Source organism: Scyliorhinus canicula, chromosome 9, assembly GCF_902713615.1.
Source record: "Scyliorhinus canicula chromosome 9, sScyCan1.1, whole genome shotgun sequence".
NCBI lineage: Eukaryota > Metazoa > Chordata > Chondrichthyes > Carcharhiniformes > Scyliorhinidae > Scyliorhinus > Scyliorhinus canicula.
Genome location: NC_052154.1, coordinates 159,244,002 through 159,260,191, shown reverse-complemented (window position 1 = coordinate 159,260,191; position 16,190 = coordinate 159,244,002). Strand labels below are relative to the sequence as shown.

General features: G+C 45.2%; 1 protein-coding gene across 1 annotated transcript in view; it reads left to right on the top strand.

Annotated features, from left to right (window-relative positions):
• LOC119971841 overlaps positions 1–5,605 on the top strand; it is a 40,940-nt gene extending 35,335 nt beyond the window's left edge. The window contains exons 9-11 of the mRNA XM_038808050.1: positions 1,742–2,056; positions 2,895–3,202; positions 4,867–5,605. Of these exons, the coding sequence (XP_038663978.1) occupies positions 1,742–2,056; positions 2,895–3,202 (623 nt within the window). The 3' untranslated portion in view covers positions 4,867–5,605. The remainder of the gene's footprint in view (positions 1–1,741; positions 2,057–2,894; positions 3,203–4,866) is intronic.
• The last annotated feature ends 10,585 nt before the right edge of the window (positions 5,606–16,190 follow it).

Genomic DNA, 16,190 nt, shown 5'->3' with positions numbered 1-16,190 from the left:
ACTCGGCCTCTCAGGCCCACTCTAATTGTACTATATTTGCCAATGTTAGTACCATTTTCTGCTTCATCTTGGCCTATGGAGGCTAAGGGAAACGTGTACAGCAATGAAAGGTCTGTTTACTGCATAATTTGTATGATTAGCAGGGGTGAATGGATTCCTTTCTTTATCCCACTCCTGAGTTAGTTGTGACAGAGTTTGAATTTTAAAGCTGGCTAATGTGGCCGATTCAATATATTTAATGTGTATTAGCTCAGTGCACGAAACAAGCCAGCCAGGTTACTTAAGTTAACAGCTTTTAGTTGCTAAACCTTAATCGGGTAAGGGTGCAAAAGATATCAACAAAAGGTTTAAAATGTGTTTAACAGACTACTAAAGCAAAAACAGCACACATAATGACACCCCTCCAGCATGCACAAATTGAAATAAAACTCTAGTGTCATATCTTTAAAAATTGGCCCAAGTTGCAAATCAGAAATAAATATTCACAAATGGTCCCAGAGGACTTTTTTTTAATAGCTGAAAATGTCCCTTTTCGCATTGGAGCAGTCACTGCAGTCATGGCTGCTTGATTTGCAATTCTCCTTTTGAGATCTCTTGGTTTGTTGCAGAGAAGTCTTCGAGTGGGTTTTCCACATTACAAACAGCTCAGCTTTGATGAGAGAGGTTTCAGAAGAGAGACGGGGTAACTATCTTATTATCCTACACCCAGCATATTTTTTCACACACAAGCTGGACCCTTCTCTGAGAGCCACATAGATTCTGGGTCTCTGCAAAAGCAGCAGCTATCCTTCACTAATGCAGCCTAGTAGCTCCTATAGCCAGTACCCTTTGCTTAGAAAAAAGCCCAGCTAATCACATTATAGATTAATATCGTATATAACGCATCTTCATAACAATGGGAAGGAAAATCTAACCACATCCTCTTGATATTCCATGGCATTATCATTGAATCCCTGCCATCAATATCCTGGAGTCACCAATGACCAGAAACTCTGCTGGATCTGGCACGTATATTTCTCAGCCACTAGAGCAGGTCAGAGGCTCAGTATTCTGTGGCGAGTGGCTCACCCGACTCCGTACCTACAAGGCAAAAATCTGTGATAGCATACTATCCATGTAACTCTTTTGGTGAACTGCAGCAACACTGAAGAATCTCACTGTTAACTAAAATTAGACAGACTAATTGGTTGACGCCTTGTTTAGTATAAATGCCCACTTATTCCACCTCTGGTGTACTGTGGCTGCAATGTGTACTATGTACAAGGAACACTGTGACAAGTTGCCAAAGCTGCTCCAGCTGGACCTCTCAAACCCATGATCTTTGCCAGCAGCAAGGTCTAGCAAAGCTGGCGCATTGAACACCACTCTGGTTTCTCTCCAAGTAAGTTCTCAACATGACTTGTACATATAAGGTTGGGGGGGGGGGGTTGTTGGGATACGTGGGTGATCATTGCTCGGCACAACATCGAGGGCCGAAGGGCCTGTTCTGTGCTGTACTGTTCTATATCTATATAATGCCATTCCTTCAGTACACCTGGGTGAAATTTTCTACCTAATAATACTGTGGGAACCTGCATGCTGCAGTCTACTGCCACCTTGAGGGTGAATAACAGTGAGTAACAAATGACAACCTTGCCAGCAAAATTTATCCAAAAAAATAATTCCGAAGACTTCTTGGCAGATGAAATGCGGCTTTGTTTGGCCTTTAGTGTTAATTAAATATATTATTTTCTCTTTATAGGCTCACCAAAATTTTCAGAGTTCACATTGAAGCCAGAGAGCCCTTTGTATGGCCAACCTTTATCTGTGTCGACTTCAGTATGTGAAATTCCCCATGACAATATTACGGTTGAATGGTATAAAGCATCAGAGCGCATTGAAGGAGTCACAAATTCAAAGCCTGTGCTTCACAGTGAAAACACTTACAAAATAAACAGTTACCTGAAGTTTACAGTGACTGCAGAAGACTTTGAAAGAGATTTACACTTTCAGTACAAAGACAATTCTAACACTGATGTACCAGTATTCAAAAGACGTATTCAACTGCCTCTTAAAGGTGAGTGCATCTCATACACTGAACTTTTCTGTAGGTTTTGAAAAGCAGGTTTTGTTGGTAATTCGTTTTAAAATAAAGACAGCATTAAAGATGGTCGCTCTATTTTGCCAAATGATGAAGGAACCATTTTCATTGTTCACCTCGTGTATGGCTGCTCACAAACCTTTACTGGGTTTGTCAGTAGAGATTTCCTTTTTTCCAGCGTCATCTGAAATGGGCTCAGCAGGGAATCTGTGAGCAGGTCAAGTAGTATGGAGACAAGATTGAAGAATCATCACTGATGCATGCAGATAGCAAAGTTGGAAGTAAAAATATTCACATTATTTTGCTATCTGTCTGCTTTTAAAGACATGGGATCAGTGGAAATGCATAAATTGTGCAAAACAGAAAAACTTATATAAAACTATTTTTAAAATGTTCATGTTGTTTCTGAAGGAATGAGACTCCACATTTGTCAAAGTTAATTTTCAGGCTGTTAAAAATTTGGTTACCCTTGACCGAGCAAGCCAACTTTTGATTCATTTTTAAAGTGAGAATAGTGGGCATTTAGCTCAAGCTTGCACCATGATGGTGATTTCTGTGCCGATTCCATTGGCAAGGACTACCAGTGCAGCCAAAGGGAGGGGCAGGATATCACTGATAACAACAGAATTTGTTTGTCTAGATTAATTTTAATCCTGTTATACCTATCTTTGGAACTTTAAATAAATATTCAACTTGAATAGTTACTGAGAAAGCTTTTCAACCCTTCAAAAAACATAAAAATTAATTTATTTTTAGGAGTCTGATTGCAGTTGATATTTTTGAGAATCAGATTTTGTTTCTGCATTTTTCACAGCTGTGACTCCTAAAGTATCAGAAATCAAGTGTTCTCCTGATCATCCCAAAAAGGGTGAAAACGCAACTCTGACTTGCAGGATTGATCATTTTTGTCCAGCGGATATACATATCATTTGGAGCAAGGGATGGACGGAATACAAGGATAAACAAAGCATCGAAACACCCAAAATTGATAGCAATGGACTTTACTCCACAGTAACAAAGTTGCCTATTGTCGCAATTGAAGGTTCATCAGAGTACACCTGCGAAGTTCAGCACCCAAAAACCAGTGATATTATAGAGAAGGTGTTCGTTCTGAATGTTTAGGTACGTTCTGTAATTTCAGTGCACCTTAATAATTTGCTTTTAATACCAGCCATTGTTGAACATGATAGATCCCAACTAATAGAGGTGCAGAGCAGAAGTAAACACAGAAAATGCTGGGTAAATGCAGTAGGTCTGACAGCATCTGTGGAGAGAGAAACAGAGTTAACTTTTTGCATCTGTAGGAGAGCAGCGCTGACTGTTTACCTTGGAAACTCATTGAGACACTTTTAAGTTTAAAAGCACTAAATAAACATAAGATTTTGTCTCTGTGGTCTTCACCCAATCTATAGGTCTCCATAATTGACAGACGCAGCAGCTTTTATTTCTGTGTAATGGAGTTTAATATATTAAAAATTGCAGTTTGAGGATAGAATTATGGTACAACCCATGCTGTATGGAAAATCTGTTTGAGTCCAACTCCACTAAGATGCTGATATTGGGTAGCTGTGTAAAAACAAGTTGCTTTTCACAGAAAATTAAGCACTTTTGAGGGAGAACTATCAAAGGGCTGCTGCGTTCACATTCTTCTGAAGCCGATCGCAAATAATGCCGCACTAAATTTCTTTACGAAGCGCACAATCTGATAATAAGAAAGCCTTAAAAAGAAATGATGTTGATCATACCATTTTGGATTGTTACAATCTAAACTCCTGGATTAATTTCATGGGACAGTCTCTTGCCATAACTTTATATGTTTTTGAAATTTGATTATTGCAACATTATTCATGAAAGTTGGATTTGGATTTGTTTATTGTCACGTGTACAGAGGTACAGTGAAAAGTATTTTTCTGCGAGCAACTCAAACAGATCATTTAGTACATGAAAAGAGAATAAAATAAAAAGAAAATACATAATAGGGCAACACAAGGTACACAATGTAAATATATAGACACAGGCATCGGGTGAAGCATACAGGAGTAGTATTAATCGGGTCAGTCCATAAGAGGGTCATTTAGGAGTCTGGTAACAGCGGGGAAGAAGCTGTTTTTGAATCTGTTTCTGCCTGCTCTGACTTTTGAATCTCCTGCCCGATGGAAGAAGTTGGAAGAGTGAGTAAGCCGGGTGGGAGGGATCTTTGATTATGCTGCCTGCTTTCCCAAGGCAGCGAGAGGTGTAGATGGAGTCAATGGATGGGAGGCAGGTTTGTGTGATGGGCTGGGCTGTGTTCACGACTCTCCGTAGTTTCTTCATGGGCTGAGCAGTTGCCATACCAGGCTGTGATGCAGCCAGATAGGATGCTTTCTATGGTTCCCCTGTAAAGTTGGTAAAAGTCAGTGTGCACATGCCGAATTTTCTTAGTTTCCTGAGGAAGTATAGGTGCTGTTGTGCTTTCTTGGTGGTAGCGTCGATGTGGGTGGACCCGGACAGATTGTTGGTGATGTGCATACCTAGGAATTTGAAGCTGTCAACCACCTCCATCTTGGCCCCGTTGATGCTGACAGGAGTGTGTACAGTACTTTGCTTCCTGACGTCAATGACCAGGTCTTTAGTTTTGCTGGCATTGAGGGATAGATTATTGTCATTGCACCACTCCACTTGGTTCTCTATCTCCCTCCTGTATTCTGACTTGTCGTTGTTCGTTACTTGTGTTACTTGTTACTTGAAAAGTTACTTGTGTTTTATATATGTAAAATAACTAACCCATCTCAATTTTACTTTTTCAGATTTTCTATCCGACACAAACATCAGCCTGAAAGATATTCCCTATGGTGAAATGGACTGCATGCACTTATATTGAGGTGCACATATTAAGAATGACCTCTTTTCTTGAAATATCTTGACATGGGTGCTGATTGGCACCCCTGAAATCCCAAGTCAACAAGGTTTCTATAAATGTCACTATGCAAGCTATGAAATAAATTAAACAAATCTAATAATTTGTGTTTCGCACCAAAGGAACCACCACCATGGAAGCTGCCGCATTTCCAGGGAATCAGCCTTGCCTACATGTGGCTGCATTCCCACATTAGGTGACTTATTTCTCGGTTTCAGAAGATCTTTGGTCTCTCTAATCACCCTAGGTTCATTTAATACCTTCTGAAGTGCATGGCAAGTTGATGAAAATAGGAATTGATATTAAACGTGGCCTTCTGAGCATCATCACGGATTATTTAAGGAGATGTGGGTTGGTAGATTATTTCCTCTTTCGTATGCAGGTAAATCCAGAAATGTCCCGTGAATGTATTTAATCCTGGACCATTTTCTGTTATGGAATTAATGTTTTCATTGCTAATGATGGGTTTGGTGCCTTTTATTACCTTATCTGCATTGTTCCTGCACCAAATGCCACATGCATTCTTTTAATTGCCTTCTTTTATCGAGGAAAGGATGAATAGGGTGTGTCTCTTTTCTCTACCTGGAAAGTGAAGCCTGAGGGCTGACGCAATCAAGACATTTAAAATTACAAAAGTTTTAGTAATAGAGGAGCTGAATTTTCATTTGGTTGTGTCGTCGAGGCTGGAAGTGGACAAAGCCACAATTTCACACCCGCAACAGGCATGCTGGCATTTGACCAAGTCCCAACTCCTGACAATTTTGGAAGAGGCAGTAACTCCTGTATATCGTCCACATGCCAACAATTGGTGGGTAACCAATTCAACTCTTTGAGGGTTTAATTAAGGGCACTTTTTCCCCACCCCGACCGGATTTTCAATCTATGCATGAGGTACCCATCATGCCAGGACCCTCTGTGACTCCGTGGCAGCCTCTCAGCAACACGGTGGGTAAACATCAGAGCTGGAGGCTCCAGTCTATTTGGAAATCGGCCATATTCTATAAAGTTGCAACACAAATAGGGCTATTCTAGCTGACCAGGGTATGTGATAACTTCCCTGAATTATGACTATGATGTGAAGGAGCCAAACTATTCTATTACAACTTATGGTCAAGAGGATCTGCACTGAATTGACCAGAAAACCACTTTGAAAGTTCTGAGCACTAAGGTGTTGCTGAAAACCTGCATGATTTTTCTCTTTTAGAAAAGTGTTGCCCTCGAATCACCCATTTTTTTAAGCAGCCAAATAAGTTTATTTTCTCAAATGAAGTTCAATCATTTTATCATGTGTTAACGGTAAATAACAATGGCTGAATATATCATGAAAATAATTCTTTAGTGGGAGGTATGTTTTTAGACAGTGGAAGAATGGCATTTTGTAATTTTACATACAATTTTACTTTGTGAGGAAGCTTCTTTATCTTGGCTATTTTGCAATTATGACATTTTCTATTTATCTGCCATTTTGTTCAGATTGAATGTGATTGTTATTGTTCCAAATTTTTTTAACTTTACAACTTTAAGTAATAATAATTCCGGTGTCTGTCATGTCTCAAGCCGAACTGTTTGCAAATGTGTAAATAATATAAGTAATAATGTGTAAGTAATGTAAGTAAATGAGTAATGTTTTAAAAATGTATTAAATATTGTGTATAAATCAGGAATGGGTGGGTTGGGCAGATATTTCATTTGGGGCTAGACTCTAAAACTAGGGGGGGTGGCGATCTTGATCAACAGGCGGTGTCATTTGAGGTAGGGAGCATAGTGGGGGAGGGGGGGTGCGGAGGTACGTTATGGTGAGTTGGAAGCTGGAGGGGATGTCAGTGGCATTAGTGAATATCTATGCATCAAACTGGGACGACGTGGAGTTTATGAGGCTGGTGTTGGGGAAGATCCCGGACTTGGACTCACATAGGCTGATCATGGGGGGATCTTTAATAGGGTCATCGATCCGAGGTTAGATCGGTCGAGTTCAAGGACAGGGAGAGTGCCAGCCACGGCGAAGGAACTAAAAGGGTTTATGGACGGTTGCCTTTTTTACCTACTGTAAATATGGCAGTCAGTGAGGTTGCCCTCCTTTGGATATCTATATTCTAATGCTCAGGTCACCAGGTATCAATGATACCACCACAAGGTTCAACCGGCTATCGATCAAAGAGCCAAACACCAGTTAGTTAGTTCAAGGTCAAGAGTACTTTATTTACACACAATTAGTCATGCAACATAAACACTACTAGTTAAACTGCACCTATCGACTATGACAACCTGTAGAGGAATAGTGGCCGTTGTTCGATTCTGGATCTATCAGGTCTGTAGAAGTAACTGCTGCTCAGCTAGGCTCATCCGCCTGGTAGCAAGCATTGAACTTGAACTTGCTTCTGGTGATGCTGCGATTGGAGATGGACGTTGCCGGAGCGCCAGATCCAAAAAAGACCAAACACATGGTGGACTCTCTTTTATTCTTGGGGGTTTTCGCACTCTTTTGGGCGTTTTTTCAGTTTGGACCCCACTAATTGGGTGATCCCTGATCACTATGTTTGATTCGAACCAATAAATGGGCGGGTGCCTTGATGGCTGGGCGTGTCCCAAGTGGTCATTGACCCTGTTGTTTACGCTTCCCTAGTACAGGGAGTGGCGCCGAAGTGTCTGGGACTGTACCGGCCACTCAAGTATCAGTCCTTTGTCTGCCGAAGATGGGCCATCAAATGCTAATTGGTTGGGGTTTCGATACCGTCTGGATTCCTCACTCGCAAATATACATTCAGGCTCTGAGCCTGCCTGAATCTCACATTGTCCATTTTTCCCGCTATGCTTTGCAACCTTCCCTGTTCCTGGTTGTAAGTGGCCATCCCAGATGACTACAGGAGCAGATGGGAGGGGTAGAGGTTTGTGGAGGTCTGGACGGCCAATAGCGAAGGAGTTTTCTTTTTCCCATGTGCCAAATATTTGGAGATAAATGACACGGGAGGTTTCAGCAGCAACGGAGTGGGAGGGCTGAAGGCAGTAGTTAGCTGGAGCTGATTTTGATACGGGCTCATAGGGAGAAGGTGGAGAGGGCAGAGATGGATGAGTTGGTTAGGGAGATACTCCAGGTGTGGCTGTTGAAGGAGCGGCAGAAGCTGCAGATGGAGTTTGGTCTGATATCTACAGAGAAGGCGGTGGGGCAGTTGAGGAAGGTGAGGGGGGAATATATGAGTATGGCGAGAAGGCCAGTAGGATGCTAGCACACCAGCTCAGGAAAAGGGAGGCGGCCAGGGAGATAGGAAAAATGAAGGATAGAGGGGGGAGCACGGTTGGACCCAGCGGGGGTGAACGGCGTGTTCAAGAAGTTTTACAGTCTGAGTCGGAGTTTTTCGAAGGGTTGGAGCTTCCGAAGGTGGAAGAAGGGTTGGTGGAGGTATTGAGAGCCCCGATCGGGATTGTAGAAGTAGTTAGAGGGATTGGAGGCCACGCAGTCGGGCAAGGCCCCTGGACTGGATGGATACCCAGTGGAATTTTACAAGAGGTTTTCTGTGATGTTGGGCCCACTGCTGGTGAGGGCATTTAATGAGGCAAGGGAGTGGGATGTTCTTCTCCCAACAATGTCACAGGCTTCGATCTCATTGATCCTGAAGCTGGAGAAGGACCCAGAGCAATGCGGTTCATGCAGACTAATCTCCCTACAGAATGTTGATGCCAAATTGCTGGCCAAGATTTTGGCCTTGAGAATAGAGACTGTGTTTCGGGGGTGATGGGGGAAGACCAGACTAGGTTTGTCAAAGGCAGGCAGTTAATGGCCAACTTTAGAAGGCTCCTAAATGTGATCATGATACCCACCTAGAGAAGGGAGTTGGAGGTAGTAGTAGTGGTCGCTATGGACGCGGAGAAGGCCTTTGACCGGGTGGAGTGGAATTATCTGTGGGGGGGTCCTGGGACGGTTCGGGTTTGGGCAGGGCTTTGTTGACTGGGTCCGGTTGCTGTACCAGACACCGGTGGCGAGTATGCGGACGAACCGGTGAGTTCGGACTACTTTAGACTGCACCGGGAGACAAGGTAGGGATGTCCCCTCTCCCCACTGTTGTTTGCCTTGGCTATAAAGCCATTGGCGATGGCTCTGAGAGCGTTAAAGGATTGGAAGGGGTTAGTCCGGGGGAGGTGGGATGGAGCACCGGGTCTTGTTATATGCGGACGACCTACTCCTGTATATTTCTAACCCATTAGGGGTGATGGGAGAGATTATGCGGATATTAGGGGAATTTGGCCAGTTTTCGGGGTACAAATTGAACATGGGTAAGAGCGAGGTGTTTGTGATTCAGGCGAGGGGGCAGGAGACGAAACTGGGGGAGTTGCCATTCAGAGTGGTGGGAGGGAGTTTTCGATATTTGGGTATCCAGGTTGCAAGGGCATAATTAAACTTGGCCCGGTTAGTTGAGCAAATGAAGGAGGACCTTTGGAGGTGGGACATATGCCCGTTGTTACTGGCGGGGAGGGTATTGACCGTGAAGCTGACAGTTCTCACAAGATTTTTGTTTGTGTTCCAATGTCTTCGTATTTTCATACCAAAGCCCTTTTTTAAGCGGGTTAATGTGGTGAGCTCTGGGTTTGTGTGGGTAAAACCCCACAAGTAAGGAAAGTGCTGCTGGAGCAGAGCCGAGGGGCGGGGAGGGTTGGCCCTACCGAACTTTAGGAACTATTACTGGGCGCCTCGTCCACCAGTAGTCCCACATCCATTCTCCACAGAGGGCGTTGGCCTCTCTCCTCCCTCAGCCCCAACTCCACCCAGTGCAGGGCATGGTCTGAGATGGCAATGGCTGAATTCTCCACCCCCTCCACTCTCTGAATTAGCACCTACTTACCACGAAAAATATCAATCTGCGAGTGCGCCTTGTGCACGTGGGAGAAGAAGGAAAACTCTTTGTCCTGGCAATCTCCACTGATCCACCCCCCCCATCTGGTCCATGAACCCCCTCAGGACCTTGGCCGCTGCCGGCCTCTTACCGATCTCGACCTAGACCGATCCAGCGTTGGGTCCAGGACCGTGTTAAAGTCTCTCCCCCCCACCCCCCATTACCAAACTACATGACTCCAGATCTGGAATCCTACTCAACATCCGCTTCATGAACCCTGCACTGTCCCAGTTCGGAGCATACATAGGTTCCCCTTACAAGTCTCCACCCCCCCCCCCCCACACCTAAGTGGGGTAGAGAGATCCCCCCACCCCCCGTGTGAACAGAGAAAAACAGAGCAATGTACCGTACACTCAAACCCCCAGTTTCAGGTGCCACCCCCACCATTTCGGGGGTAAACCGTGCTCCTCTGTCTGGGCCCCACCTCCTGGGACGCAGCTCTTCCCAACTGCGACCTCGCCCAGAGCCTTGAGGGCAAAGGGGGCCACAAAAACACAGGGGAAAACCCCAACATAACATCCCCCCCCCCCTCCAGCAACCCCCATAACATACTGCAGTCCATTAACTCGAGTTCAGCTTCTCATTCTTAATGAAAGTCCACGGCTCGTCCGGCGTGTCGAAAGTGGTGCCGGTCTTGATATGTAACCCACAGCCTCGCCGGTTGTAACAGTCCGAACTTCACCTCCTTTCCGTGGAGGACCGCCTTGGTCCGGTTGAATCCCGCACGCTTCTTGGCCAGCTCTGCACTCCAGTCCTGAGAAATATGGATCTCTGTATTCTCCCACCTGCTGCTCCGCTCCTTCGCCCATCGCAGGACACACTCCTTGTCGGTGAAGCGGTGGAACCGTACCACCATAGCTCTCGTTGGCTCATTCGCCCTCGGCCTCCTTTCCAGGACTCTGTGCGCCCCATCCAGCTTCAGGGAGGGCAGGAAGGCCCCCGCGCCCATCAGCGTGCCCAACATCGTGGTCACATACATACGTGGTCCCAGCATCCGACCCCTCCACACCTTCAGGGTGACCCAGAATCAGCAGGTTCTGCCTCCTTGACCTATTGTCCAGGTCCTCCAGCTTCTGCCATTTTTTTGTGCAGCCTCGTGCGCCTCCACTCTAACCGCTGGGCCAAGGATCTCGTCCTCATTATCAGAGGCCTTCTGCTGCACCTCCTTGATCGCCGTCCCCTGCATCTTCTGGGTCTCCACCAGCCTGTCAATCGATGCCTTCATAGGGGCCAGCATCTCCGCCTTTAAATCAGCAAAGCAGGTTCTTAAAAACTCTTGCTGCTCCTGTGACCACTGGGCCCACGCTGCCTCATCTCCGCTCGCTGCCATCTTGCTTTTTTGCACCCGTTCTCTCTTCTCCAAAGCTGCTTTTTTGACCGCCCCACTCCTGGTCCATTCCATACAGCGCTGGGGGACCTTCACTGTTTCCTTCCCACACCGGGAATCGTCGTCAAAGTACTGCTGGAGCTCTGTAAAAGGGCCCAAAAGTCCATTATCAGCGGGAGCTGCCGATCGTGCGACCTACCTAGGCATAGCCGCAACCGGAAGTTGCCCTGAGCAGAATCCACACAACCTCATCATGTGCCAGGCTCAGCCTGATACAATTCAAGGTGATTCTCCAGGCACAGATGACGGTGGCCCAGATGAGCAGGTTCTTTGGGGTAGAGGACAGGTGTGTGAGGTATGCATGGGTGCCCGCGAATTATACCCACATGTTTTGGGCATGTACGAAGCTTAGGGGATTCTGGCAGGAATTTGCCGATGTCATGTCCACGGTGCTAAAAATGAGAGTGGCGGCGAGTCCAGAGGTGGCGATTTTTGGAGTGTTTGAAGGCCCGGGAGTCCAGGGGGCGAGAGAGGCTGACATTTTGGCTTTTGTCTCCCTGGTAGCCCGGAGACGGATCTTATTAGCGTGGAGGGACTCGGAGCTCCCGAAATTGGGGGTATGGGTTAGCGACATGGCTTGAGAAAATTAAGTTCGCCCTGAGAGGATCAATGTTGGGGTTCGTTCGGAGACAGCAGCCGTTTATCGACCTCTTCGGAAAAAACTAAACTGTTAGCAGATTCCATAAGGGATTGAGGGGGGCAGGGAGAGTTAGGCTAGTTTAGTTTAGGCGGGAATAGTGAGAAGAGATGGAGGGGGGTGTAATGCACTGAATTATGTTTACATTTGTATTTGTATCTTTTGTTGTTATAAAACTCTAAATGCCTTAATAAAATGTTTGTAAAAAAAAATATTAACTCTAGTCTGATTCCCATTATACAATAAATAAATTAACATTTAAAATTTAACAATAGCATAACGGCAGTATTGTTATTAGGCGGAGAAGGGCTTTTTACTTGTATTCAAACTTAATTTTATTTCTAGGTTTTAATTTTCTACATCTACAAATGTATAGATACCATTCAGACCCTCTAGATGGCAGTTTTACATGTCTAAAAAGGAGGCGGAATGCATAAACAATACCTCCATATGGACCATAACACATTTAAAATGTAATGGTTTGAGTGTGCGGTGAGAATTCTCCACTAATTTACCCACAAGGCATGTCCTACATTTCCCGTAGCGCTGCAACCCTCCCTGTTGGCGAGAATCCTATTGTTGGCATAGTCTTGGGGGGGGGGGGGCATTTCAAATATTTATGGACGGATTATGTCAATGGAAGCTGCTTCGCTGGAGCGGGTGAGCGTGAAGTGTGGGGGGGGGGGGGGGGAGAGCTGAGGGGGAGGGGGGGAGGAGCTGGGACCCATGTTGGATGAGGATGTGTGGAATGAGGCCCTTTATCGGGTGAATTCCACCTCCTGTGCACGGTTCAGCTTAAGTTGTTGCACCTAACTAAGGTTAGCATGAATGGGTTCTTTGGTGAAGTGGAGGACAGGCGTGAGCGGTGCTCTCGTGGGCCCGCTAATCACAACCACATCTTCTGGTTGTGTCCAAGGATGGATAGCTTTTGGGTCTCCTCCTTTTGCACCATGTCAGCGATTCTTAACATTGATCTGGAGCCTTGTCCATTTTTGTCAATTTTCAGGGTGTAGGACAGGCGTAAGGACGGGTATTCTTGCCACTGCCTTGCTGATGGCCCGGAGACGGGTTCTGCTGGGTTGCCAATCTTCCGTTTTGCCTAGGGTCTCGGCCCGGTTGGGTGGCCTTATGGAATTTCTATATTTGGAAATGGTCAAGTACACCTTGAGGAGATCAGCGGAGGGGTTAGTCCTGAGGTGGCGGCCATTCATTTTCTACTTTAAAGAATTAGTCACCATCATCTGTTACAAGGGGTGGGGGGGAGGGAGGGGTGATGGTTATTATTTTGTTGGGGCTGGGTAATTTTTGTTGGGCTGGTGGAAGTTGTAAGATTTGTTGGGTTTTTTTTTACTGGTTTTTAAATACATAAATATATAGAAGTTATTATGACACTACTATGTTGGAGCCGCTTTCTGGGCTGTTGGATGTTGTGTTAATTTGTTATCAATCCTTTCTCAACCTTTTGGCTGAGATCAAGCATTAAATGCGGTGCAATGCCTTTTCTTGTCAGCTTGGATCTTGTACGTCTTTCTTGTGGAGACCATGAATTGGCTTCAATTTGAATTGGTTTTTGGAGCGAGCAATGAGATGGATTCAGAATTTGCCCTGTCCATTCTGTGCATTGGCGTTGCAACTTTAAGGATGGGATTTTAAAAAAACAGTTTTATTTAAGTGTTTGTTATCAATGAAAGTTTGAAAATAAAAATATTTAATCAAATTCTCACAGTAACATGAATACTGTAACTACTGGAGCAGTTCACCACCTGATCCCCAAAAGCCTGCTCACCATTTACAAGTCGAGAGTGTGGTCAAATATTACTCCACTTGCCTGGGTGAGTGCAGCTCTAACAACACTCGAGATGCTCAACAGGGCAAAAAGTGCCCGCTTGATTGGCACCCCACCCACCATCTTAATTATTCACTTGCTCTACCACTGGCGCACAGTAGCAGCAGTGTGTCCCATTTACAAGATGCACTGCAAAAACTCACAAGGCTCCTTTGACAGCACCTTCTGAACCTGTGACCTCTTACCAACTAGCCAAGGGCAGCAGATGCATGGGAACACCACCACCTACAAGTTCCCCTCCAAGCCACACAACAAACTTGACTTGTAGCTAAAAAGCTGATCCCTTACTGTAATCTGGTTAAAATCTAGAAACTGTCTTCCGAACAACATTGTGGATGTAGTTGCACCAGATTCACAGCAGCAATCTTTAAGGTGGCTCACCACCACCTTCTCCACAGTAGTACAGTGGTTTAGCACTGTTGTTTCACAGCGCCAGGGGCCCAGGTTCGATTCCCGGCTTGGGTCGGTCTGTGCGGAGTCTGCACGCTCTCCCTTTGCCTGCGTGGATTTCCTCCGGTTTCCTTCCACAAGTTCCTTGGTGTCTCTGAACAGGTGCCAGAGTGTGGCGACTAGGGGGTTTTCACAGTAACTTCATTGCAGTGTTAATGTAAGCCTACTTGTGACACTAATTTAGATTATTATTATCAAAGGCCACTAGGGATGAACGTCAAATACTGGCCTAGCTGGTGATGTTCACATCCCATGAAAGAATAAAAGAAACCTTAACCATAAGCCAACAGTAACCCTAATGCGGTGTCCCTAACCCAAACTCTCATCATCGTCTTTAATGGCATAAGTAGGCTAATATTAACACTGCAATGAAGTTACTGTGAAAATCCCCTAGTTGCCACATCACGGCGCCTGTCTAACCCTAAACCCAAATATCCTTCTAGCTGGGTGGTGAAATGCAATTAGATAGAAAAACAATAAAAGTGAAAACCTATTAAAAGAATTAAGTATTTGGGACTAAATACATGAGCATTTTTATGACAGTATAATTCTAAGATGGATAAAAGGTGTAATAGGCCAGACTGTCCCTTTCAGCAGAAGATGAAATGCATACTTTGACTTGTCTAAGAATTTAGTAACACTTATCTGGAGATGGATAATGGCAAACTATCCTGGATAAAAGATAGTAGAAGACATGAGCCAACCACAACTGGCAGATTCCAAAGAACAAAGAAAAGTACAGCACAGGAACAGGCCCTTCGGCCCTCCAAGCCTGCACCGACCATGCTGCCCGTCTCAACTAAAATCTTTTACACTTCCGGGGTCCGTATCCCTCTATTCCCATCCTATTCATGTATTTGTCAAGACGCCCCTTAAATGTCACTATCGTCCCTGCTTCCACCACCTCCTCCGGCAGCGAGTTCCAGGCACCCACTACCCTCTGTGTAAAAGATTTGCCTTGTACATCTCCTCTAAACCTTGCCCCTCGCACCTTAAACCTTTGCCCCCTATAATTGACCCCTCTACCCTGGGAAAAAGCCACTGACTATCCACTCTGTCTATGCCCCTCATAATTTTGTAGACCTCTATCAGGTCGCCCCTCAAACTCCGTCATTCCAGTGAGAACAAACCAAGTTTATTCAACCTCTCTTCATAGCTAATGCCATCCATACCAGGCAACATCCTGGTAAATCTCTTCTACACCCTCTCCAATGCCTCCACATCCTTCTGGTAGTGTGGCGACCAGATTGAACAGTATACTGCACAGATTATTAAACTCCATTGGAGTATCAGTAACAGGATGGTACAATCTCCTGTCTGCAAACCCTAACCCCAACTATTATCCAGACAGTCCAGGCAGACGTACCCATAACCCTAGCCCGAATGACCCTAACCCAACCTGGAACTTAACTCAACTCTAGACTTGAACCCTAACCTGTCTCCTGAATCTTGAACTCTAAACATTAAAACTGAACTCTGAACCTCAACCCTAAACCTTGGCCCTGAATTCAAAATGCTAACACCAAATCTGAACCCCAACACTTAATCCAAACCCCAAGTCCCAACAAAAAACCTTTGAACCCAAACATTAAATCCTGATCCCCAATGCAGGAACCCAACCTTAATCCTGAGCCTCAGCTGTAATTCCAAAACCTTACCTCAAACCTTAGCTCCAATCCTAACCCTTGACCCAAAGCACTAACCCTGAACCCCATCCCCTAAACTCATAACCTCAATCCTTAACCTCTAACTTTAGCTTCAATCCTAACCCTGAATACTAATCCAGCTAACCTTATATCTAACTCAGCAATCCCAAGGAACAGAGTCCTGGAATGACTACCTTTGGTTAGGCCAGAAAGAAGTTAGAAATGTGGGCAAGGGTGGCATGTGGCGCAGTGGTTAGCACTGGGACTACGACGCTGAGGACCCGGGTTCAAATCCCAGCCCTGGGTCACTGTCCGTGTGGAGTTTGTACATTCTCCCCATGTCTACATGGGTTTCACCCCCA